Raw genomic sequence first — 27,122 nt, 5'->3', positions numbered from 1 at the left:
AGTACTAGAAGACACACTCCAATGAAAATATAAAGATGATCTCTAGTTAGGTATACAAGCTAAGCTTCATTCTCTTAAGCCATTCTCTTTACAATCTATCATATCCCATGTACATGATGATGAAAAAGAATTCCAAGCTATTGCATACATCTTTTGCACTCAATTTTTTCTCAAAACCATTTTCACAACAACAACAGGAATCCATAAAATCCTTTCATTCCCTTTTGTTCAAATGTTTTCTCATCTTCTCATCTGCCCAATTTTACATCCATCATCTCTATGAACCAACAAATTGGAGCACCCAATGTAAATTTTCAAAATATAAGTTTCAAATTTCAATGTAAAAAGTTTAAGCCGACATGTTATCGTTGTGGTTGTCTTGGCCATTTATGAGCAAACCACTAGATTAAATTGTCCAACAACAACAACAATAGTACCACCAACAATATCGTTGCTCAAATGCACAATATAGAAAAAGTATCATATTGTGCTCCTATTTGGACCAGCATCTCTCTACAACAAAAGGCAACAACTAAAGGTAAGAAAGTATATTAGTCCCTCTTCATGATTTATTAAAGATGCAAGCATTGTGTAATATTCAAATGTAGTTATTTTACATAATAAGGGTAGCTCACATGATTTCATTTCTAAGAAATTAATTAGAAGATTGCATTTGTAAACCATTCTATCATTGTATAAGGTAAAATCTACTTTCCAAGGAATAAGGTATAACAAAAAGCGTAAAGTTAGAGGATTAGATATAACTCTAGGTTCTTACAAAGAAAAACATGATTTTATTATGGCTTTTTTATATTATACTAGGTATGCCTTTTCACCACAAGTACTAATCTTAATATTGACTGCCACATTCATTCAATGTCCTTTGGTTTTTAAGAAGAGCACATTACCTTGCTTGGCAATTTAAACTTAGAGTTATTTCACTTGATTCTACACACATAAGCCAAGCGTGCTCTTAGAAAGCAAAAAAAGGTCTACATAATTTATGTCACAAAAGGTTGAGAATCCAAAGATTGCACTTCTCACGCCATCACAAAAGTGCTTTCTGACTACCTATAAGAACTATTTTACCGATGACTATCCATCTTAGTTGCCGCCATAGAGTTAAACCATAAGATTGAACTATTTCTTGGAGTTCCTTCTCCTCATAAGGCACCTTATAGACATAGTCCCCTTCACCAAAAGGAAATTCAACGACAAGTCATTGACTCGATAAATGCCTTAGTCATCCTAGTTTGTTGCAATTTGGATCACCTATACTTATTGTCAAGAAGAAAAGGAAAACAACACAATCATTGTCAAAAATCAGTATTCTCTGTGTTGATGATTTATTGGATAAATCAAAGGGATCTTTAATTTTTAGCAAGATTGATTTAAAATTAGGATACCATCAAATTAGAATCAAATTAGAATAGACAATGTTGATATTATTAAAATCGCTTTTTGCATACAGTTTGGTCACCATGAATTTATTGTTATGCCTTTTGGTTTACTGAATGCACCTGCCACTTTTACTACACTTATTAGAAAAAGTTTTATCAACATTTTGTCATTGTGTTTTTCGATGACATTTTGGTTTTTAATAAATTGAAAAGCAAAGGTAAGGAATATTTATAGTTTTCTATTTACTAAAAGCTAATAATCTTTATGCTAATCCTATAAAAAATGTTCCCTTTCAAACTTTAGATTGAATATTTAGGACATATGATTTCTGTTGATGGCATTAGAATTGATCCAAAGAAAGTATGTACTATTAATTAATGACATGTGTTAAGAAATGTATATGAAGTTCATTCTTTTCTCAAATTAGTTGATTTTTACAAGAAGCTTGTGCATAATTTTTCTTTGATTGCTTTGTCTCTAACACTCTTACTACATAAAAATATTATTTTCCCTTGGGAGGCTAGTCAACAAACATCTATCGATTCCCTAAAATATTTATTGATTCATGCTCTTACCTTGCAATTACCTAATTTTAACCAATCTTTCTTCTTAGTTGTCATTGATGTCGAGAGATCAGTAATATGTGCTATACTTATGCAAAATGATCACCCTATAGCCTTCAAGAGTTGCAAACTAAAACCTTCCGAGAAAATTTATAGTACGTATGATAAATAGTTATTAGTTGTTTTCCACACTCTAGATATCTGAAAACATTGCCTTATGGGTTTAGAAGTTTTAAATCGATCAACAAGCTGCCAGAAAACACATTTTATCTCAAATATTAAATTTTGATAGGCATATTAAGTGGGGTTCCTTTATTTAGGACTTCCATCCTATAATTTAGTATCGGCTAGGATGTGCTAATATTGTAGCTAATGCCGTTAGCCATTGCCCCCATGATCATGTTTCTACTCATTATATTTTTGGTTTTAACAAGATAAATACTATTTATTTAAATCACATTTCTTCATAACAATTTAATCTTTTGATTCCATGATTTTTACTTATTCTTATTATCTTGATTTTTGTTTATGGCATCATATGCATAACTCTAACATTACTATTTTCAATGATTATACTTTTGTTAATGGGTTTTTATATTTTCAAAAGAAATTGTGTGTATTTGCACCATTTAGAGTCATGGTTATGCACGAAATACATGCACTACCCTATATGGGCCATAAAGGAATTCAATCTACTTTGACTACTTGCAAATAATTTTTCTATTGGTCTAATTTAAAACATGATATGGTTCAATTTGTATTTGAATGTCTCGTTTGTCAAAGGGTTAAACACCATCGTGGCAAAACATTTGGATTACTCATGCCTTTATCTGTAAATAACCCACTACTTTAACCTATAATGATATGATTTTGACCATTGTTGATAGATTTAGCAAACAAGCATATTTTGTTATGTGTAAAAAGACTTTAATTGCTCCTCAAGCTACCAAGCTTTTTATCAACACTATTTTTTCTCATTATGGCTTTCCCCAAATCCTTATTCTCTTATCACGATCGTCATTTTTGTAATCACTTTTAGGTTGCCTTATTTAAGAATTTGGGTTCTTAAATGGACTTCACATTTGTGTTCCATTCCGAAAACAATGCTTATGATGTTCTTGATATCAATGGTTTGGCATCTAACCATAAGAAAATTTTACAAGATGTGACCAAACTCATTAAATCATCTCAATTGTGTTACACCATTCAAGCTAAAAATGTAGAGCCATTAAATTTAATGAAAATGATTTGATATGGTTGTGCATAGAAAATCATAGTTTAAAATCTCTTGAAAAGAATCCAAAGATTAAGCTGGCTCCTCGCTATTATGACCCATTTCGTATTACACATAAGATTAACGATAATACTTTTCGATTGGGTATACCTTCACATTGACAAATCCATAACTCCGTTCATATCAATTTGTTGAAGCCCTTTAAAGGTACACCTCTTGCCACTCTTGTCATTAAAAATTCTCCTTTATTAGACGAAGATACTGAGATTTTAGTTTTCAAAAAGATAATAGATCGTAATTTGACCACTATTTGAATTGGTAATCAATATCACTAATATTTAATTAAATATAAAAACCATTCTCTTGAGGAATCCTAATGGATTCAAAAATTGGTGTTTACCATTTGCAATCATATTTAAAGTCCAAAGGTCACAATTTACCACACTAAGATGGTGACCTATGAAAATCTATGGTTGCCTTATTTTCCTTTGGGGATATGTATAGATTCGTCACATTGAGGTAGTATATAAATCTTTTTGTTCAGCTTCTTGTTAATTTAGTATAGATTCGCCACATTGAGGTAGCACAATTTGGCCACCCTTGCATTTATTTATAGATTATTTTATTCAATTGAGGATAATTTCCTCTGAAACCCCTGCCATGTTATCAAAATTATAAGAAGAATTACATGAAAATAAGATGATGATTTAATTTATTTTTGTAGATTTTCAACATTATTTAGTTGTTGCATGATTGTAACTTGTCACGTGTAGGCCTACGTGTGTCACCAATTGCTCATGCTTGGTAGTTAAATGGCAGGGAATAATGTGATTTGTGCTTGGTACAACATAGATATTTATTTATTAGGGACTCAAGTAGCATGTAATTATTATATTTTTGATGGATGCTCTTTAGCGCGACGGTTGTATGTGCTTAAGCGCTAGTGCTTATTTATTGGCTAAATAAAAAAAACTAAAAATTTTATTTTATTAATGTATATCTTGAATACTAGATTAGCATTAATATTTTTAGATCTTATTTTTAGGAAAGAGACTCTTCTTTTGAGAAAAAAATTGGGAAAGAAGAACCATGTAAGGAAGAGAAATAAATGGGCATTTTGAATGTCCTTTGTATTTTTTTGAACACTAAGAAAATAAAATCTAATAAATATATGCATGGGGAATGCGTTCATCCATGCATGGGGGAAAAGTTATACCCAATCGGTCTCTAGTGCATTTTAAGCTCATGAGCTATGAGAAAGATGGGAACACAGAGAGATGGGAGTGGGAGCTGGCGCCGTTGTGGATGTAAGTACCTTTATGTCACTACATATGAAATTTCTTTGATAGAGAGAGCTAGTACCATGTATTGAGAACTTTTCATATGAGGTATTTTGGTGGCACGAGAAGTTTTTGACATTTTCCCATGTGGGAAAGAGGGCTATGTTTCCTCCTTTTTCCCTATTGTATTCAATATCATGAGCTTTAGTTGGGGAGGCATTGCATACCTAGCTAGGTGTGGTTGGGGGCAGGCAATATTCAACATCACGAGCTCTTGCTTGGGAGGCATAACATACCTAACTTCAAATTTAGGATCAATTATATAATCGACACCTCTAATATTGGTAATGATCCTTTAAGTGGAAAAGATCTTAACTTCTTTTAAGATAATGGCAAGCATCCTATACTAATGCAAGTAACAATTGGACTCAAGGGGAGATTATTGGTATAACGAATTGAAATAGAGAATAGCCCTTGTGGTAGAGAAATACGAAAAGACCACAATCTTTGGTTGGGTTGCATTGCCTCCCAAGCGCAAGCTCATGATGTTGAATGTTACTTACCCTCGGCTACACCTAGCTAGATATGTTGTGCCTCATGAGCGGAAAATCATGATGTTGAACGCTGAAAGGGAAAACAAGGAAAAAGGGCCCCTTTCCCCACACGGGAAGATGGGGACAACAACTCTCCACCAATAGCTCTCCGTCCCCAACCGCACCTAGCTAAGTATGGAGTCCCTCCCTCCTTGGAGAAGCTCATCATGCTGTCATGATTCACAACATGGGAATTTGTCTATAAAACTTGCTATGTTAGGAAATTCCACAAATGACAAGAGTAGGTAATTTTCCCAATTTGTCTATAAAACTGCTAATGGGAGATTTGCTGTGTTAGGGAATTCCACAAATGACAGGAGTAGGTAAATTTGTCTATAAAACTGCTAATGGGAGATTTGCTGTGTTAGGAAATTCCACAAATGACAGGAGTAGGTAAATTTCCCAATTTTCAATTTACTGAAATGAAATAATTTTATTACTTCGGCACAGCTGCTCTTCAGTTCACCACCTCACAGCAGGGGCTATGGCACAGAAGTCTGTGTTGCCATGCTGCCATGGATGCCTAAGCCATCTCGGATCGTTGTCCAAAACACGCACCTACCAAGCCTCACGCAATGCCCTATCACCCCAGCTGTCCAGTCGTTCCTGGAAGCGGTACTACTCTTCTTTTAATGGCAGCTCTTCTGTTCCGGGCGCAAAAACCAGCAGTTCTCCACCGGCCGCCGCTGCCCGGGCTGTCTGGCGCCGTGTGGATCCCGGTGATTGGACACGCTCTGCCGAATGGTGGGGCACACAGGGTGGAGGGTGGGGCCGCAACGAAGGCGTCACTGTCTTCAATAGACCCTCCCAGAAGGGCAATGGAGAAGTCTCTGTCACCGCTCATCCGGCCTCTATCAAGGTGCGTTGCAACACCTCAGTTAGCACGTGGGTTTTTATGAGGAAATTACCTCTGTATCACAGAAATCAGATTTGCCAAAGCTGCCTTTGCCTCTAAATATAGAGCTTCAGTTAAGGATATTGCTCATATTCACTATGTTGACCTGATAACAGCAAAGGCATTAAAGAAAGCAGCATTAGGAGTTCAGATTCATATTATCCCTTTACGGGTAATCATTTGTTTTGACATGAAAGACTGACCTCCTTTCAATAAACTCCAATGGGTGCGTAATGCACAGGAATCTGTCCAACAGCTCGGGCTAGTTCTCAAGGCATTCTGATTCCAACTACTTCAAAGATAACATTTTATGAGGAATTGATAGTAAGGAATATAAAATGGGCCATGCTGAATACCTTAAAGGGGATTGGTATATGCTGGAATTAGTTTGCTAGCTGTCAGTGATGTAAGGGAAGTAGAATAGGTGATCCTTTGTACACAGCATGTCTTAGCTCACTCTGATGATGCTTGTTGTGATCGACCAGACTAGACTTAGTTCTTTCTGTCTTTACATAATAGTTGATGTTCTATGTTAATGGCACTACCTGTACCATAGCCATTTATGAAACACAAAAACGAGGGTTTCACAATTTTTACAGCAGCAAAGGAAGTCCAAGACAAGGATCTGCATTAGATCTTGTTCTAGTAAGGTACATAATTTAGTTTTCCGACCACCTTAGCTACCTGATGCTATTATTAATATAATGGCGGGTTTTAATCTGTGTCATTGACAAAGGTGTGACAAGCATTGCCAGAAAAATCACATATAATAGCTCATTCTTTCCTCATCAGACAGAAGAGGCAGGGACATGCTTGAGCAGTGGCACTGTCATAACTGGGAAAGATGAGAAAACGGTGATTCTTTTGCTGAGATTTACGGGAAAAGGAAGTGAATGTGACATGTTGGATTTACCTTTTCTCCCTGGTCACCTCAAGCTAAACTGCTCGGTTGAGTTTTGCTGGAAATGTTAGCCTTGCCAAATGAGATGAACATTCCAGCATATGTGTTTGCTGTCTTTTGATGGCCTGGTTTGCAAGCATTTGAACTTGACCTTCTGTTATGGGTAGGAATGCATTGTGGTAGTGGCTGTGTAATGAATGTTGCTAGTGTGTAGGACCTGGGTGTCCTCTGTTGAGTACTGGAGTCTGTCTTTATAATGGATACACCAGTCTCTGAAGTAAGGCATACCCTCTGGTAATTTTCTCCAAATTTGTGTCATATGAACTTGAATGTTTTTATCAAGTAACTTCCATTTATGTTAGTGCCAACAAGCAGTTCTGAATAAGTGCACCCCTTCAGGCTTCTGAAGCAATATGACCACTTCAGCAGTTAACAGTGGAAATTCTAACCCCAAAGTTTTGGATTTGTTTTATTGTACTTCTGCATATGCATGGCAGGTGACAGTACATATCTTCTATGCGCCTGCGTGCCCAAAACAACCTCCCCACGCCCTTGTCAGTCACTGTCTCCCTTTATGGGGTTAGTCTATTAATGTTGGGTGACAGAATGAGGTTGGTATGTGGAAGCCTCTGACATGCACTTGTGGAAAAAAGAGTCTATGAACTGTTTTTGCTACTTCTGAACAATAGATTGTTTGCTTGCAGTTGTAATGGTAGGGTTTTGTTTTGCTTTATGATGGGTCTCAAGTGTAGGAGATCCATAAGGATTTAGGTTTGCCCTAACACTGCTCCTAGGATCTGGAAGATTGGCCGGAACTTGCAATGGATCTGCAGAGGATAAAAGGGAAGTTGGGCACTGACAGTGGTTGGGAAGTCCTTGGTTCAGAGTGGCGGGTGCTGAGGTTCAACAATGTTACACGGCAGAGTGTTGCAAAAGTTTATACATTTCGGCAACCTCATGACAACTCACAATTCTTACTGCAGATACCTGATTGTCTAGCTTTTGAGTGTGAGTCACGTCTCTTTAAAAGGCCTTTGTGGTTGCAGTTGTTGTGGTTCACATTTTATGCGCCTTCATTTGAAAATGTCATTAAGCATATCAGGACCAAAGTTGATGCTCATAGAATGTTGTTTGGTTGTACTTATTGCCTTTTTCCATGCCAAGTTAAAGCAGACACCATTAAAGTTCAATTGGTCAAAGCATATCACAAAGTTTGTCATTTGTGGATTGAATTGCTATCCATCTTAACATATATGAAACAGACAAATGTAACTGAAATCTAACAGGGGCAGCCGTAGTTATGTGGTGAAGTGTAGAGCGATTTTTAGGTGAGCTATTTAACATTCTGTTCACAGACTGAGAATATACTCCATCCAAAGCTCCATGCAAGCTCAGAATTCAAGGTAGGGGGATCTTCATCTGGAGGCATTGTGTCATTTGGGCCTACTACCCTGTGCACAGGTTGGCTATTTGGGTGTCCAGCAAGAAATTTGGCCCTGCCTCAACCACAGAGGCTGGGATTTAGCACATGTATGCAGGCCAATTATGGACCATTCATTGGACTTCTTGGTGCTTCCCACTGTGAGAATTAGCTTCTTCAAATGGCTGTTGCGTGTATTGATCAGAGATGTAGTAGAGATTAATTATGCCTGTGTAAGGTGATTGAGGAATGCCAGGGGCTTCAGTTCACCATGAGCTTATGTCATGTGCCTCCTAATATATGTGCTTCTAAGCCAATATTCAATAGGATTGTTTGTGAAGAATGCAGGAAAGATTGAGATGTGTTTCCTTAACCATATAAGGTGCCCATAATTTTCAGCCTTGACAAGAAGCATATAGGGCACATCTTGGCACAATGTCATCCTGAGAAGCCGTGGCTGGTGTAGGATGTTGGACTAAACATGTGCACATGTGATCTCTTAACACACTAGTCTAGTAGCAAAATTACTATTTTGAGTTGATGGTTGAGGTGTGCCCATACACCTATGAAACTGGGTATTCTATGCTCGTGGTGACTTTGTGCCAACATGTGCCCATAAGGCATGTGTTTTCATGGCTTTAGAAGTTGAGGGTAGTGTGAGATGCAGGGTCTAAACTGTGCACATTGTAAACCTAACTTCAAAGTCGCTCTTTTGAGTGGATGGTGGTAAGAAAAGAGAGTGTAGGAGTACAAGAAATTTGTAAGCAAGTGATGAACAGAAAATTTGAAGAATCAAAAGGTTTAATTATTGCAAATGATTACAATAGATTGTTGATGCTTCTCAACTGTGTGCTTATATTGGGAAGCTTTGATAGCACACATGAAACAAGAGAGAGTAAAGGTTGTGCATGTAGAAAGGCACAGCTTAACCTTTAAAGTGTGCCACAAACTATTATGCTAAATAGAGCTTTGCATACATGCTTTGCCAACAAGCATGCAACAAAGGTTGACCACTAAATGTATATTATGTAGGCCCATAAATCTTTCATGGTATTTAGTGTAACATCCTTTGGGCCATGGGGGAGAGGGGCCCTCCCCATCGGATCCTTGCAAAGAGGGGCTTCACCCCCTCTACACCTCCCCTAAGAAGTTTGGTGGCAAAATTTGTGCCACGATATGCCCTCCAAATAAGAATCTAGTGTGGCAATGACTCTACACATGCATGTAGCTTCGTTGGCAATGTGGCCACCTCCTATAGGGTTTGTTTGAATCTAGCCATATTAGGCCACCATTTGACATTAAAATTGGGATTTACAAGGTCAACGTGCTGCTCATAAATACCTTCTTCTCCATATTGGAGTCATGGACCCCACACTATGAAATAATTGACGTGCATCTCACATGTGCACATTTGATCAACTTTTAATCAAATGGTTTGCAAAGCAATGAAATTTCACGTCCTCATGATAGACCATCCCCTTGAAATCCTGGTAGTCGTCCTTGATTGCATTGCCATGTGCCAAAGCAAAACATGTGGCACTGGAATTTCCCAAAAGGCATCATAGTGAAAACAACATTGGCCACTGCTGCTTAACCATGTAAATGCCAAACACTCGTAAAATTTTTTCAGTTAGTATAAATAAAACATAAGACTTATAAAGAATCCAAGATTGCTGCCAAGAACCCACACAATGCATTTCTCATTAGCATATCTCAACTATTGTGGCAAAATAACCATGGCAAAGCATAATTTGAGTATAAACCATGGCTGAACTGGCAATGGTATATATAAAACATGCTGTCATCCACAAAACCGGATGAATGCCATTGAAAACTAATGATTATCATAAAAAACCAGCAACTGATAATCGATTTGTGATGATCATAGATTGATGCTTACAAATGCAAATGCATAGTTTTAGAGCCACAGTGAAAACCATACCCATTTGTATACCAGTTGCAGTGACTAATATATTGATTAGTAACCTCATGGTAGACATACTGTCAGCATAGTACCTTGGATGCACGCTAAATACACCCGAGATCCAATATACATGAGAGTTGTCCATCACACAGGAGTGGAAGTGCTACCTCTTCCTTGAGCACTAGGCAATGCTTTGGACCCCTGCTTTGTTGAACCTAACTGAGCTCGATCCAAAGTTGGCTCTAATTGAAAAGCCTCAAGGTAAAGCTGCAACAACCGAGGACGGTCTACCAAGTCATCCTCTTCCATCCACTTAACATCCATTGGCGAATAGTTTTGAAACTTCACCAAATACCTTCTGGAAACTTTACCTTTGATCTTTCTCTCTTTATGTACTGAAATCTGCTCGGGTACCGAAATCTCATCTAACTTCTCAACCTCTAGCTGAATTTCAGTAGATACTAGTAGATACATCCTTAGGCCTGGAATGAACCGCTGCATTTGCATCCATTTCATCATAAAAGGCCTCTATTCAGGGCTTTTCTCTATTACCATGAAAAGGCCTTAACAAGTTCACATGAAAGGGATTGTGTATTTGCCAATGTGGAGGTAATTTCAACCTATAAGCAACATTGTTGATCCTCTCCAACATGTGAAACGGTCTATAGTATCTTATACTCAGCTTTGGATACAAACTCTCTCTATGTGTTATTTCCCTTTCTACTTTACATCCAAACTATGGGTCTTACCCTTATGTTGAATAGTGATCACTTTAGCATGTGAATCAAACAATGCTTACACATGATGGCACCAAGGTATACCAAGTAAGACATCACAACCCTCAAGCAAAGCAATAAAGAACACTTCGCTGTCCACATGTCCCTAAATGTGCAAACGAAGCTTTTCAATCAATGGTGAAACAAGCTCTGCATGGCCCTTGCATGCCTACCAACTTCCTATGGGTCCCATCTGATCTCTCTGTTGTCTAGACAAGCTGCCATGTTTGTAGAGATAAAATTGACATGTGCTCCATTATCAAAGAAAATCAAAGCATGCTGATCTTTGATTGCCCCATGCTTTGCGTAACTCACTAGCATCATCATTGGGCCGATAATTAATAACATTTGGTATCAATCCAACTAATGTTTTGTGCTTCTTACCCTTGGGATCTCCTTGATTTTGTGACTTTCCAGTTTGGTACCTATTGGGACAGTCCTTAGCTATTTGCTCATAAACAAAGCATTTATTGCAGCCCCTTAATTCCCTATGTTCTGCAATTGATTTCTAGCTCTTTCCTTACTGTTTTGATCTCTTTTTAGGATGATTTTCAGATTTGTCCCTTTTCTCAAACTTTAACAACTTATTCAGCTTTTCCCCACTTTCTTGGAAGCCTAAATCTTTCCATACAGCAATGCATCGGCAATAGCAACAGTCTTTGTGAGTAAGACATGACATAGTGGATGTAATGCAAAAATCCCCGATTCCCTTAGGCAGCCCACATACATACTTTTTCACTTGCTCATGAAGAGGAAGTGGACAATGAGTTACTGGCAACAAGGCATTCCAAAACTTCTTATTATATTGTTCCAAGTTCTTGTATTGTGTTGCATCAAGCTTGTTTCAAGTTGTGGTGATGTCCACCTCAAATGTACTAGTCAACCAATTCGATGCAAACATTTGCTTGAATCGTACCCATGTTGACGGTGCTCTACTTTGCATTAAGAGCATAGACCACCACCACAATGCATTCCCCTTCAAAAAAGTGGTTGCCTTTTGAATCTTAGAGGATTCAGTGAGGTTTCCCCCTGAATAGGCTACATCAAATTGTTGAATAAAAGTCAAGGCTTTTAGCCTATCTTGTGTGAGAGTATGCAACATAGGAAAGTGAACACAGAGAGAAGAAGGAGACAAAGAGAGAGCGCAGGAGAGAGAAGGAACAATGTGATTGCAATGGCTGAAGGTACAATGCTGCAACAGTCGGCCCCAACATTGCAACTATATGTGTAAGTGTGGGCACGAGATGGTAGCAAGGAAATGAGAAAATAAGAGCTGGCAGATCATGAAGGATCAATAATGGATAATGGATAATGGAAGTGGGAGAGCAAGCTACCTATATATAGGTGGAAAAGAGGGAAAACCCTAAATGTGGCGAAACCCCCTAAAAAATAGCCAAAAGTGCACAAAAAGTAATGTGCTCTCCATCTAAAGTGTGTTTAAATACATAAAATGATAGACAGAAAATGTCGGAGCTCCTAATGTCCTTGTCTGATTTAGACTGAGGCTCATAGGCAGGAGATGACCACACGACACACATGACTACTAATACCCCCTCTTAGATCCTAGATGTGGCAGAAGGCCAAAGGAGATGCGGATCCAAGGGTGGCAGGAAGAGTGCCAATGTTGAGATAGTCCATCGATGAAGAATGCCAACCAAGGAGGAAGACCCCCTCGTTGTATAAACAGCTGATCAAATGGAAGGCCACCAAAGGGCAATGGAAACAGAGAGGCCTCAAATGGATCACTCCAAAAAACTCCAGTCGGGGATGGGTGAGCCAAGCCTCCAACTCAACTATGAGATGATAGTGAGGAACTATTGAAGGTGCCATAGGGACCAAGAGCCAAGCGGGAAAGATGACTCCAACTTTTGCCTCTTTTCTTTCTTTTGCTTGGCTTATCTAGTATTTGTAGAGAAAATCGCATAAGCACAGCCATGTGCACAGGCTTCGCAAGAAATTGGCTCATTGTGACGCGCATCCTGCTCAAGCACCAATGGGACTAGCTCCTCCCAAGTGAGAGTCTCCTGCCTATGAGAAGTGAGAAGATTAGTGTAGAACATATCATATGTTGGCGGTAGAAGATGTGAGAGAAGTGTCACAACTAGGTCCTTCAAAGAAATGTCTGTACCAAGGAATGAAAGCTCATCCCGAATCTTCTCCATCTTGTGGATGTGATTCCTTATCGTAGGGTATTTGCGATTGAAAGCTATCTTAGCTTCAACTCAAGAGATAATCAATGCCCAAATATCTAAATCCGGAAGAGAGATGCCAATCTCCTCCAAATCTTTGCAATGGTGTGAAGATGTCAAACATGCATGAGCACAGAATCTATACAACTCAAAGGGAGAGGAGTGGGCTTTGGCATTGAACTGATCACATAAAGTTGCCGAATCCACGGTCACACCATGAGGATTGATGATAGGTTGGGATATAGGGACTGCAACGAAATCCCAAAGGTCCTTATCATCAAGGAGACACCCCATGCGGCACGACCATAGAGGGTAGTTCGTCCCATCCAGCTTGTCGGATGTGGAGAGGGTAGGACCGGTACTTGCTCAGGAGATGCCATCAATGCCAATCAGAGACTAGAAGCTTCGGAATAATATAATAGGAAAGAGTAATAAGATGGTGGTGTTAGAGTGAAGCAATGCGGAAGCGAATGACTATGACAAAGAGTGAACGGAGAGAGAAGAGAGAGAGAAAGAGACTGTGAAACATAGAAAATCTGTAGTGAAGAATGCTGTATAAGTTATACACAGGTGTAGAGAGAATATTTGCGTATGTCTCCGCCTTGAGGACCTTGATCTCTGTCAGCCCGAGTGCTGTCTCTGTCACCAACAGACTGAAATCTGTCAGATACAAGTGATCAAAACTGCTGGAAACTCAGCCTTTAAAAGGCTGAAAAGAATGCCTCGTAAAAATGTCAAAATAGGCAGGTCGGCCGACAGTCGCCGACAGTCCGACTGCTGCTGCCATGTGGCAAAACTGCCACGTGGCACTGCTGACATGGCAGGGAACTGATCACTAACACCTCCTCTCAGATCCTGGACAAGGCAACAGATGTAGGGATCTGGAATGTCGATGAAGCAAAGCTTGGGGAAGTGCCTTCGTAAACAAATCTGCAAGATTATCTTTAGTCTTAGAGTACTCCACATCAATGGTCACATCCAGAAGCTTCTCCTTGATGAAGTGATACTGGATCTCGATGTGTTTCGTTCGGGCATGGAATACGGAATTACATGCCAAGGCGATGCAACTCTCGTTGTTGCACTGGAAGATAGTAGGATAGGTCTGGGGGTAGCCAAGCTCCTCCAACAACTGCCGAAGCCACACAGCCTCATGTGGTAGAAGACGCAGCCCGATACTCTGCCTTAGTCGAAGATAGGGCTACCGTGGGCTTTTTCTTGCTACTCCAAGAGATAGTACCAACACCCAAGGTAAAACAATAACCTGTAGTAGACTGCCTGTGATCCACATCGCAGCCCAATTTGAATCACTCCAACCTGCAAGAACAAGATGAGAAGCACCTATCCTTGTTGGATAATGAATCCCTAAGTTGGAGGTCCCCCTCAAATACCGTAGTATCCTCTGAGCAGCCTGCCAATGCACCTGTTGGGGCGCACTCATGAACCCAGCCAAGAGACCAACAACAAAACATAGATCAACCCGGGTGTTGACAATGCAAAGCGAAGGAGCCAGGATATCACCGACAGTCTGAAGCGAACTGCGGATGAGGCCACTCAAAGGACCAAGGAGGTTGGACAAGATGCGAAGAAAAGGTTAGAAGGTATGGCGGAGCATGCGAAGGAGAAGGGATAGGAGGCGACTAAACATTATCTATCTCTGCGCTTCAACCTTCTCGCATTGCAAAAAATCTTACAAGGGTCTGTGGCCATGTCCAAGCTCTCCCACGAATGTAGGAGACACATGGGTGCTAACTCACCACTATGTCCGGCAAACCTCGAACAAGCGATCCTCACGACGCCTTCCGAAGATACCCATAGTTCAGGTGGCCAAACCGAGCATACCATAGCTCGGATTGTGTTTGAGAGGTAAGAAGAAGAGAGGTAAGAGCGGAAGAAGACTTCAGTTTGTAGATGCCGTTCTCCTCATACCCTGAAGAGAGAACCTTCCTCGATCCACGATTAAGAACTCCAACAGCATCACTGTCAAACTCCACCAAGAGACCAAGAGAATAAATCTTATGGACCAAAAGCAAGTGATACCCTAAGCTTGGCACATGTAACACCTCAGATGTGTGAGTACCACCACGTCCATTTGGAATTAGTTGCATCCCACCCCATGCAGCAATAGACATAGAAGAGCTGTCCCCAATGAGAATTTGCCCACGCGAGGGTCGCAAATGGGCAACACCAACAGTAGAAGGAGTCATGTGCCGTGAGACACCATTGTCCACAATCCACTCTCGAGCCTGGGGAGTTGTCATCGCAGCATCAGAAGTCTTCGGTGTAGGGTCCTCTATGACTGCTAAGTGTAGAAAAGTAGCTGATGAGGGTGCAGCTACCACTCCAGAATCCTTTGTGTCCTTTTTGTCCTTGTCGGGGCAATCCTTCTTCCAATGGCCAGTCTTACCACAAATATGGTAGGTCGATTCTTTCTCTTTGTCCTTCCTGGATTTGTTGTCCTCCTCCTTTTTCTTTTGGTCCTTCCCCTTCTTTTGAGAGGCTCGACCAACCAATGCCTTTGATTTGGAAGCATTCTGTCCCTTCAATTGTTCCTCTTAGTCCAAGACCATAGCAACCAACTCTTCCCATCGAAGAGTCGACTCCCACCCTAAAGTAATAAGAGCGGAATAAAAAGTACCGAATCGTGGCGGCAACTGGGACAATAGAGTGATCGCCATGTCTTTGGAGGAAATGGGCTTTCCCGCATTTTGAACCTGCATCTGAAGCTGCCGAAGCTTGTTGATGTGTTCCCGAAGTGAAGAAGACTTATTCACGAACAAGGTCCGCATCTGCACCTCCAAAGAAACCCTCTTCATAAGGGTCATTTGGCTGTACATCTGGTCAAGTTCTAGCCATATCTCCCGAGCCACCGTCAGGTGCTCTATATGGGCTATCATGGCTGTTGTACAAGACAGAAAAAGAAAAGAACGAATCTTGGCATTCAGTTTGTCCCAATGAGACTGGGCTTTGGTCAACTCCGCACGAGCACTGTAAGAGAGTTTGGACTCATCTCTCACCAAGGGCCGGTTGATCTCCTCCATCACAAGCTCCGCCAAATCATAAGACTCCAATATGGCCAACATCATCACGCGCCAGATGCAGCACCTTCCGGTCCATGATCGCTTGGAACTCCACGTCAGTCTCTATAGACATCTTCACCTGCAATGCCTGCACAAACGCAAAAGAAATCCCCTATGACTGTGAAAACGCAGCCTGCTAGGGCTCCTTTCTCCGATTCTTGAACCTTCTTTAGCCGCCGCCGGAGGCGATGAAAAGGTAAAATTTGCACTTGAAGGAAAAAACACAGCCTTCTTCCTTCTCTAACAGTAGAAAAACAGCAGCAGCTTCAGCAAATCTTCTCTTTTCTCGCACGCCCACGCTCGCCTCAACCTTGTTTTAATGCTGATGTGGTAGGGAGCTGATCGCTAACATGTGGTTGGTCAGAATGATCCCGAACCACACGATTCCCCATAGCATACATGTCGCCCATAGATGTGCTTCAAGAAATACTTGCAAGAAAACAAACAAGATGTTGCAATTGGAATAAAGGTGATCAATAAGAGGTGTCCTTGGGATAATCAGGGTCCGTTGGGCCACGGTATAGAAGAAAACTGATTGATGCAAGGTAGACGGGGAGTATCCAATGCTAAAGGGAACACACAATGCCGAGCAAAGAGAGGGAGCAGTAAATGTAGAGGAACATAGGGCTTACACCTAGAAACATAGGCAATCCAGGGACTGGTAAAGAACCAGGTGGCAGGAGTGCTTGAAAATGGTGTACCCACAATAAATGCGAATTTTCCCTGTTGTGGCTTGAAAAATGTGGCCGCTCAGCACCAAAAAGAAGTCGTCTTGGTCAAAAAAGACTAGCCAGTTTGAAACGCAGCAAAGAAAGGATGCTATCCACTTGTAAACAATCCGCCGAATAGAGAACAGTGCCGCTTGACCGAGAAGAACTACCACCCAACCTTAAAGGGTGCCGCCTAGCAGCAAGGAGGCTGCCGAGTAGCGAAACGTAGATTCGGGGGGGGGGGGGGGAATGCTTGCAGAAAACACAGACAATGGAAGGCTACTCCTGTAGCAAGTGTGCCGTGGGTTGTTTGCACAAAAACGCAGGTGATATAGGGCCTGGTTTTGCAGCACATGTGCCAAAGGCTGCCTGCGGAAAACACAGGTTTGTTTTAGTGTCACCTAGGCAATAGAATGGCCACCCAGCCTGTTCGATGTTGCCCAGTGCAGTAATGGTGCCGTCTAGCTTGATAAAGGCCACCTAGGAGCAAAACACAAATTTGCTATGGTAAATGTAGCCTAAAAAAGGGCTGGAAAGAGGCCGTCCTACCTGTTTGACTCCAACAAGTGCAAGGTCTGCAGCACGTGGGGATGAGTTAAGGTGCAAGGTCTGTAGCCCATGGGGATGATGCCTGGCAAGCTCAAGGCCTGCAACACATGGGGATGATGCCTGGCAAGTTTTGTTGCGGACAACACGCTCCTCTTCGATATCTCCGGCTCCCACATGTAAGCTCTGATACCATGTGAGACTGCGCAACAAAAAGAGGAGAGTGAACATGAAGAGGAGACAAAGAGAGAACGCATGAGAGAGAAGGAACAATGTGACTGCAATGACGGAAGGTACAAGGTTGCAATAGTCAGCTCCAACACGCAGCTCGACGTGTTAGTGTGGGCACCAGACGGTAGTAGGGGGATGAGAAAATGAGGAGGGTTGGCTGATCACGAAGGATCAATAATGAATAATGAATAATGAATAATAAAAGTGGGAGGGCAGACTGCCTATATACAGGTGAAAAAGAGGGAAAACCCTAAATGTGGTCAAATCCCTAAAAAATACCTAAAAGTGCACAAAAAGAAATGCACTAATGTGCCCTCCATCTAAAACACATAAAATGACAAACAAAGACAATGTTAGAGCTCCTAATGTCCTTATCTAACTTAGATTAAGGCTCATAGGCAGGAGATGACCACACAAGACACATGATTGCTAACATATTGTGCACCACTAAAGGACTCAAACTTCACTCCTTTTCCACCCTTGTCGTAGTCTTTTGCTGCCCCTTTGGGAGTCAAGTTGTCATACATTGGCTGCTGCAAAAAGGGTGCATTTGTTGTATTTGCATCATGACCAACACCAAAAGAAGGATTTGCATGACCAACACTCTTTTCTTGAGACTCATAAGCACCTTGGGGTATAGATGCATTACCAAATATGCCACTTTGTGCCCTAGGCATCATACAAATGCTACCATACATGGGGTTATGCTTATTGCCAGCCATACCTGTGTTGAGAAACCCTTCACATGCAGTTTGCGTTTTGCGTTTTGTGTTTAGGGTTTTGCGTTTTCCGTTTTCCGTTTAGGGTTTCACAGTGGATAGCCCCAAAAAGAGGCTGGGCGCTCACAGTGGGGCGCCACCCTAGATAGCCGGCGCCCTCCCTCCGGGCGCTACCCTAGACAGTCTCTTGTCTATTTATAGACTGCCTCTATCACTCATTCTTTACGGCTGATTCATTTAGTCCGTCACCTCTTCTCTCCAGCCTCTCCGCTACCCTCACACCCCTTCACACCCCTTCAGGGAAACATTGCGGTTCGTGGTTCATGGCTGTCTTCATTATCTTCCCTGTGCTACGACACTCTTATTCCCTTGTATCACATTCACTCCTTGATTTAGATCTTCATCATTCCATTCATTAGAGTTTCTTCTCTCCTCTCTCCTATTCTTAGTGTTTACTGAGTTCACCTCGTGTTCCTCCCCACAAACCTACTGTCTCGTTGGTATGTCTTCTTTTGACATGGTATCAGAGCTAGATCTGCTCAAACAGTGGCAAAGATCCTCCACTCCAGTGAAGGCAAAGACGGGTGGTGGGTTCAGCATCCACTTCTCTTTTTCTTCTGTTGCATCAACACCCTAAGTAGCGGCTGCTCCCTCCCGCTGTTGCCGCCTCCACTTCCCCTTTGCTGCATTTACTGCTGGCAGCTCTTCTGTTGCACCTGGCAGTATTCCAACACCTGTTCTCTGTTGTTGGTGGCTCAGCCAGACTGTTGGTGGCTCCTCCCTATTGTTGCTGGTAGCTCAATTAGATTGCTGGTGGCTCCTCTGCTGTTGGCGGCTCAGCTAGACTACTGGCAGTGATATTTTGTAGCCGGCGGCTCCTCCCTCACTATTGCAGTCTGCGTTTGCAGTCGGTGGTTCCTCCTTGGCAGTTGGCAGCTCCTCCCTGCAGCTGGCAGCTCACTTCTAGCCCTTCCACTGCCCTCCCAACCCTTGAGGTGGACATTGTAGTTCATGTTTTGTGGCTGATCTCTTCCTTCTTCAGCAAGGCAAATTGATACCCATGGCTTCTTTAACAACAGATGATCAATCTATTGGGTGCTCCTATTGTGGCATCATCGGACACTCCACCGATGCTTGCCGACTTCGACCTTTGCTTCCCACCTGCTGGAGTATATGCCTCTCCCGGTACTACCTTTGCTACCTCTCCTTTCTGGGCCACAGAGATCGTTCTACATCGGCTATCAGAGTACTATGCTCAAGGCAATAAGACGCATCCGATGCGCACTAAGGCCTTTCGAGCACATGGAGGATTGATTAGCGTTACGACCTCCTGGAGATCATCACAATGCTAGCGGTAGTCTTCTCCCACCTATTTTCGGGTACAGTGGCTATCATGACCCACTATTTTGCAGTCCGCTCCATTGAGAGACAGTGATTGTTTGATACCGTCTCCTCATCAGTTCTCTCCTTCGAGAGGCAGTGGCTGCTCAACTCCTTCCTCTTTTTCGGCTTTCTGGTCCGCTCCATTGAGAAGCAGTGACTATTGCCCACTCATTGCTTACTCTGAGCCCCACCCTTCACCCTCGCCTACTCAGGTTGTTCGAGAGGCCACCTTTGGGAGTTTTTACCACCCCCCCAGATACCTTCTTCGGCACGACCGGCGGCACTTTCTTCATCCTCAGACATTTCGGAGTCCGTGATCCATGAGTTTTTGGATTTCCTATCTACCTCAGAGGGGGATTCAGAGGGGGATGATCTTTCTTTGCCCTCCGAGGGGACATCTACATCTATTGTGACTTTAGAGGGGGCTCCTATTCCTCCAGTTTCAAAGGGGGTCTCCACCCACCACTCAATCCTTCGCATTGTTGGGAATAAAGGGCCATCGTGCCTTTTATATGTGCACGGGTGTGAACACACCCTTAGCACATTTGTACTTTCATATATATATATCTAAAAACCTAAAGAGGTACACTCGTCATTGTACCCAAGAACATCAAGTGTCGTGCTCACTCTCCTTTCTACTCTGCACTCTCTCTCTCTCTCTCTCTTTGTGTGCTGTGAGAAAGCATTGCGTGTCTCGATCCTCGCGCTTTCTGTCACAACAAACTGGTATTGGAGTTGCGGCTAAGGTGTTAGTGCTTCTTGGAGTCCGTGCAGGTCAGCTCGTCATTGTTCTTTCACGATTCAATCAAGTGACAACTCGTGCAGTCAGGCGTAGGTCAACAGGTCATGCTTCAATCAGGCGACAATTCCTGGTTGCAAGCGCAGGTCAAAAACATCATTCCTGGTCAGATGCAGTCAAGTGGTTGCAAGCGCAGGTCAAAACATCATTCCTTGGTCAGATGCAGTCACGTGGTTGCAGGAGAGGTCAAATACGTCATTTCTGGTCAGACGCAGGTCACGCGAGCAGGCGACATGCCGGCGGCTGTAAACGGGGCAGATTCGTCATTTTTTCCTTTGCAAAATTTTTAATTTTTTCAAAGGTTCCTTGCAAGCAAGCCCTTTGCCCACTGACGGGCGTTCGTGTGTGTAAGCACAGTCCAGAATTTTGGGCAGATTTGTGCCAGAAATTTGGGGATTTGTCCAGATTTGATGCGAGTAAGACACAACAGTGATATTTTTCTCAGAAATTGTAGGAATTTGTGACATTTTGCCTCTGACATTTGGGGCTTTTCATGTACATGCAAGAATTGGGCAGAAATTTACCCAATTTCTCGACATTGATGCACATTGGACCCCGTGCAATTTGGGGCTTTTGCTGTTTGGGTGAAATTTGTGCGCCATTTGGTCATTTTATGTACATGTGGGTTTAATTCCATGCAATTTGGACATCTAGCACTTGGAAAAATTTGGGGGTTTTACTGAAATTGCTCTATTTTGGCAAAATTGGCCTATTCTATGCATGTCGGAGTGCCCGTGGGTGTATGCACAACAGAAATTGCAGCTAAAATTTGGGACTTATCATGTAATGTGATGTATTTGTCCTTGGAACAGCTGTAATCAGTTGTGGAGTGCTGTAGCACAAGGCTTAGTGCTTCTGAAAATTTATTTGCAGATCTGAATTTCTACTTTTACCTGGTTATTTATTGCTGGTTGGTACTTACTTGTACCTTGGTCACTTGTGTGACAATTTGGGCTTGCATTTGCTGAATTTTTTGGTCACATTTGGGCTGAAAATCATGGCTGGCAGCAGTGAGAGTAGTAATCTCATGCACATTAAGAAGCTTGAAGGAGCACATAACTTTGCAATCAGGCAAAAACAATGCTATAATATCCTGTTGCAGAAGTAGGCAAACCCGATTAAGACCAAAGGGGCAAGTTACATGCTCAACCATCGAGCTATCGATTTCTGATGTCTTGCTGTTTAACATTGAAGGTTTGGATTTTGCCTATGCTATTTGGACTCGACTAGAAGAATTGTATGCACAGAAGAGTGCCGCAAGCAAAGTTTATTGGCTGAAATAGCTTATGGATTTGCGTATGAAAGAGAGTACAACGATGTCTACTCATTTGAGTGAGTTTAACTCCATTTTCAGCTAGCTGGTTGCCTTGGAGTTCAAGATTGATGAACAATTTAAGGCTACGTTCTTGCTGCACTTTGCCAGAGAGTTGGGATACATTCAGGACTGCTATGAGCAATTCTAATTCGATGCTTTTGTATGCTGATGTAGAGAGTGCTCTACTCATGGAAGAAATGAATCGGCAGAACAATGCATCCAGTAAGTCTTCTAGTGCTTTGCATACTAGGGGCATATCACAGCAGAAAGGCAAATCTGATAGCAAGGGACGCAATAAATCACGTGGTAAGGATGTTGAATGCAATCATTGTGGCAAGAAGGGTCACTTTAAATGTTACTGCTACAAATGGAAGAAAGAGAAAGGAAAGGGCAAGAAGACAGATGATAGCAAGGAAGAGAAGAAAGAGAGTCAGCCTAAGAAGAGCAGTGTCAAAATTGAAGAGGTGAATGTAGTCACTCATGACAGTGACAGTGGCAATGACGTACTCTTCGTCTCTTCACACTTTAGTACACATGTTTTACTTGCAGATACGGATGATGACATGCATACTTGGATTCTCGATTTAGGTGCTTCCTTTCATGTTATCCCTTATTGTGAGTGGTTTTCTGACTACACAGGGGGTCGACATGGTATTGTCCATCTTGGGGACAACTATGCATGTGACATTGCAGGTATTGGCAGTGTGTAGTTGCAATTTCAGCATGGTTGTATCTTCACACTTCAGCATGTACGGCATATACCTCAGCTCAAGAAGAGCTTGATTAGCACCGGGTAGCTAGATGACGATGGATTTCATACCACCTTTGGTGATGGGAAATGGAAGATCTGTAAGGGATCTAGAGTGATTGCCAGAGGTTGTAAAAGTGATACCTTGTATCCTCTTCATGTATCTAGTGTGTGTGACCATGTTGTTGCAGTGACCGAGCAGGCAAGTGTTTCTTTGTGGCATGGCTGGTTGGGACACATGAGTCAAACTGGAATGAAAGTGCTTTCTCGTTTGGGTTACTTGCCTTGTCTCCATTATGCTGATTTTGAGCATTGTGATCATTGCGTTTATGGTAAACATGCACAAACGTCTCATAAGAAGTCTCTTTCACTGAAATCTTCTCCTCTAGAGTTAGTACATTCCGATGTATGTCAGATGCCAGGGTTATCTTTAGGGGGAAAGAAATACTTTGTCACCTTTGTCGATGATGCTACACGGAAGGTATGGGTTTACCCTATTCGTAGCAAGGACGAACTGCTTGACAAGTTTAAAAAATTCTTGGCATTGGTTGAAAATCAGATTGATAAGACACTTAAGTGTCTTCGCTCTAACAATGGTGGAGAATATGTGTCCAAGGTCTTTCAGGCATTTTGTGACAGCAAAGGGATAAAGAGGGAGCTCACTGCCCCTCATAATTCACCCCAAAATGGAGTTGTAGAGTGTGTGAATTGGACCATACAGGATAAGGTCCGTACGATGCTGTCTCATGTTGCTTTACCTCATGGTTTTTGGGGAGAGGCTGTTATGACAGCCGTACACTTGATTAATCAGTCACTAAACAGGTCTTGGGGGGGGGAGTTTCCCAAGAAGTGTGGTCGGGCAAGCCACCTTCGTATGCACTCTTGAAAGTGTTTGGCTGTGAAGCATTTGTGCACGTACGTAAGGAAAAACACAGCAAACTTGACAAGGCAAGGTTCCCATCCCACAATCTTGAGATTTCACTCCATTGTCTTTTAACAAAACTTGCATCAAATTGATTGCATATGCAGTGAGCAGCCAATAAATAAGCGTGAAAGTGCTTCAAGAAGTAGATTTGCAACAAAGACTTGCATAACCACTAATGCATCACCCTATTATCCGCAACCTAATGGCTTAGCAGAATCCACAAACAAAGGGCTTTGTAAAATTTTAACTAAATTGGTAGATCAAAATTGAAAAGATAGGGATACCAAGCTTCTAGGTGTAGTATGGGCCTACTACACTTTAAGGCCGCTACTAGAATGACACGTTACAAATCGGCATTTGGCCTAGAAGCCATCACACCTCTGGAGTATGTAGTACCCACTCTATGGATTGCGGTACAAGGACAGCTCATCTTGAAGGAATCTCTTCCCTTCTGGATGGAAGCCCTCGCCCTGTAGTGCTTACATCTTATTTGAAGTCCAAGCTCAGCAAAAGCATTAAGTTGACAGGCTTTCCAAGAAACAACTTGGCGAGAAGGGCCAACTCATCTTGGTCATGTCATTGGGATATATTGACAAGATTTCTAGTATAAGATGGTACAAGGCTCAAATCACATAACTATTTCAATTTAGCATTGCACAACACTCTCATATATATAAGAAGTGATTTGTGTCTAAGGATTTCACCCATATACTCCCTAAGATAGCTTCATCACACTATGCATGTTTGTGCAACAGGAATAGGAATGATGACACTTATAGAACGTGTTCCCAAGCTCTTTAAGCCATGGAACAGAGTTTCATGTGACTATGCTCAGATGCATTTCTTGCTGCACGGCATGGAGTTCAAATTAATCTGCTGTGAATCACATAACTCTTAGTTGTGTAAAGCTCTGGGAGTCAAGACTCCTTGCTTGCCACTGATAGGTAGCATTTTGGGCCTGGATCACAGCATGGAATCCTAGTTTATTCTGCCTCTGTTCTCTCTTCACTGTCTGCTCATCTTGTGCCTCTGTTTCCATCATATCTGAAAAATTTTCTCATGTTTTTGATGAGTTTATAGCTTCTTTGTTTGCGTGGTCATTGGAATTCCATTATTGGGGGAACTTGTTATACCTTTTCAGGATCATTTGAATGCTAATTCCACTTTCTTGCATCCATTATACAAAGACTGTTTTACTTATCAGATAATGTATACAAAGTTTTATATTTTTGTGTGTTTTGTTTGGGATAATCCTACATATCTTTTCCAGTTGGTGATTTGAAAAGCTTATTTCCTGGCTGTTCATCAGTTGACCTTTCTATTAGATATTTTGAATGGAGATAGCATTTGTGCAGCTGTTATTCTTGGTAGTGGATAAATTTGAAAAGAGAGAATTATCTTGTCTTTTTTCCTGTGGAGTAGATAGTCTTGAACAGACAATGTTGATCATTTAGAACAGACTACTTTTCTTATTGCAATGGAGGGTATTTTTATAACACAGTTTAGCTGACAGATTTGAAGAGCATGATATCTACTGCACTTGCAAGTATAAGCTGTGCCGGCTTAGATTTAGAGCTTGTTTTAAAAGGAGAGAAGCGATTGTGCGCTCTGTGTATTGGATTGGGGGGTGGCAGCCTCCCACTTTTCCTCGCCAACAAAGTTCAAGGTGCCATCTTAATTATATTTTAGGTTTTTAAAGATCATGAAGTCACTTGAAAACCCTGAACTTGCAATTCTAAAAGCAAATGAGTTTCCTCTCAGGATGTTTTGTGGAGGTGGTGGAAATTGACAAAACAGTAATATCTGCAGCTACTGAGTTCATGGGCTTTCCTGCTAATGCATTCAATTCTTTGGAACACTCTGCGAGTAATTTTAACTCGAAGGCTTTAGGAATGTCCCTGTGGGGTGGTTTACAGAGAAGAATTGCTGGATTTGAGGCAGATGGGGTATCGTATGTTTGTGACGTTTTGAAAAAGGTGCAGATAATGGGGTCGCGTCTGCACTATTATGATTTGGTGTTCGTAGATGCGTTTGATGGGCAGGATGAAGTCCCTTTCTGCTTGTGGAATTATCATGGGCCTTTCCTTTCTGCCCTCACTCAGCTTCTACATCCTGTCCATGGAACTGTTGTGGTATGTAACAAATAACACTCGTATAGTCCTTTCTATTTGCATTTTGGCTAATATCAAAGAACATGGGGTCCTGGCCAAGTTTATTGTGAAGACACTGTGTTTGCACCAACATTTAGTTACTTTCAGGCATTGTTTAACTGTAAACAATGACAGCAGCTGAATCCAGCAGCTGTGTGCTTTGCAGAGTGTGATGGTGTTATCTGTGTCAAGGGACTTGAACGCACCTTTCTTGCAACTAATCTGACCAGATTTTTCTCTAACTTATAGTTGTTACCAGCTGCTTTTTTACATCATGCCAACTTCAGAAAATTCATGATTAGGTTGTGAAAATTGCATAGGAGTTAACATACTTCACAATATCCAAGTGCCTGGAATGCCTTAATGGTTCACAGTTTTGTGATGATTATGATAGATGAATCTACACACAGATAAGCCGCCTCCATCCTTGTTAGAAAGAATCACAGGGGATTTTGGACCTGGTTTTGATCCCGACCTTCCAGGTGGGAAGAAAATATTGAATATCTCCCGCTCCTACAGGTATGCATAGCTGTACCTGTCTCTTGGAGTATAATTATTGTCTTATATGCTTGTCTATTGCTAGTTGAAAATCTATTTGTGAATGGATTTAAGTCTGTTCTTGTATGCATATGCATTTAGTACTGAGGACAGCACTTTTTGTCTCTGCAGGGATAAGTTGCTTTTTGCAAGTACAGAAAATCCTGGAGTGGCTTTTACAGTGGGAGTACCCAGACAACAGAATCTTTGTTTGGTAGTCTCCCGAGGTATTGCGGGAACAACTAGCTCTGTGGTCAGTAACCTAATGGAGAAAACAAACTTGTTAGGAAGCATACTTAAAGTTCCATTTGATATGTCTAGGAGAGTTTCAAGAGGTTTTGCTTTTGTCACATAGATTTGATGAATATGATGAGAAACGGGACATGTGAGTTGTCTTGTGTATTATTGTTACATGAATACATGTGGATGTATGTAATTATACGCATATTCGTGTTTTGTGAAGCAGTTTTGCTCAGCACCATATACTAACCCTGCCAGTGGTTGGCACCCTCCCCACTAAATGCTAACCTCTTAGATAGGGAAAGAAAGAAAGGAGTTGGTAGTGCCTTCAAAGGACCAGTCAAGTCGATGAGTCTGGAGTGTTACATCTGATATCATGTCAGCTTAGGTAGTGTACACTGGCAGGACTTCTGTGATTGTGGATTTATCAATACTTGCAATCACACTCAGTTAATTAATCTTTACGAGAATTGAAGGGAAATAACTGGACCTGGAAAGATCTAGATAGTTTGAACACACAAACTTTGCAATAAGGTGGGAAAGATGTATTTTCATGGGGTAAGTCT

At 41.6% G+C, this 27,122-nt stretch overlaps 1 protein-coding gene across 2 annotated transcripts; it reads left to right on the top strand.

Annotated features, from left to right (window-relative positions):
- The first annotated feature begins 5,448 nt into the window (after positions 1–5,448).
- LOC148041527 (S-adenosyl-L-methionine-dependent methyltransferases superfamily protein) lies at positions 5,449–26,778 on the top strand. Of its 2 annotated transcripts, none has more exons than XM_087680488.1 (6): positions 5,449–5,930; positions 7,662–7,875; positions 25,143–25,295; positions 25,391–25,761; positions 26,174–26,298; positions 26,449–26,778. In XM_087680488.1, the coding sequence occupies exons 1-6, from the start codon at positions 5,556–5,558 to the stop codon at positions 26,669–26,671; spliced, it is 1,461 nt and encodes a 486-aa protein (XP_087536614.1). In that variant the 5' UTR covers positions 5,449–5,555; the 3' UTR covers positions 26,672–26,778. The 2 variants fall into 2 exon arrangements, with proteins under 2 accessions (XP_087536614.1, XP_087536624.1); XM_087680498.1 differs by having other exon boundaries at positions 5,793–5,930; positions 7,672–7,875.
- The last annotated feature ends 344 nt before the right edge of the window (positions 26,779–27,122 follow it).

This window comes from Lygodium microphyllum, chromosome 1 (assembly GCF_053477565.2).
Source record: "Lygodium microphyllum isolate KBCC chromosome 1, Lygodium_microphyllum_v1.1.10, whole genome shotgun sequence".
In the NCBI taxonomy this organism is placed as follows: domain Eukaryota; kingdom Viridiplantae; phylum Streptophyta; class Polypodiopsida; order Schizaeales; family Lygodiaceae; genus Lygodium; species Lygodium microphyllum.
This window is presented reverse-complemented; position numbering and strand designations above follow the sequence as displayed.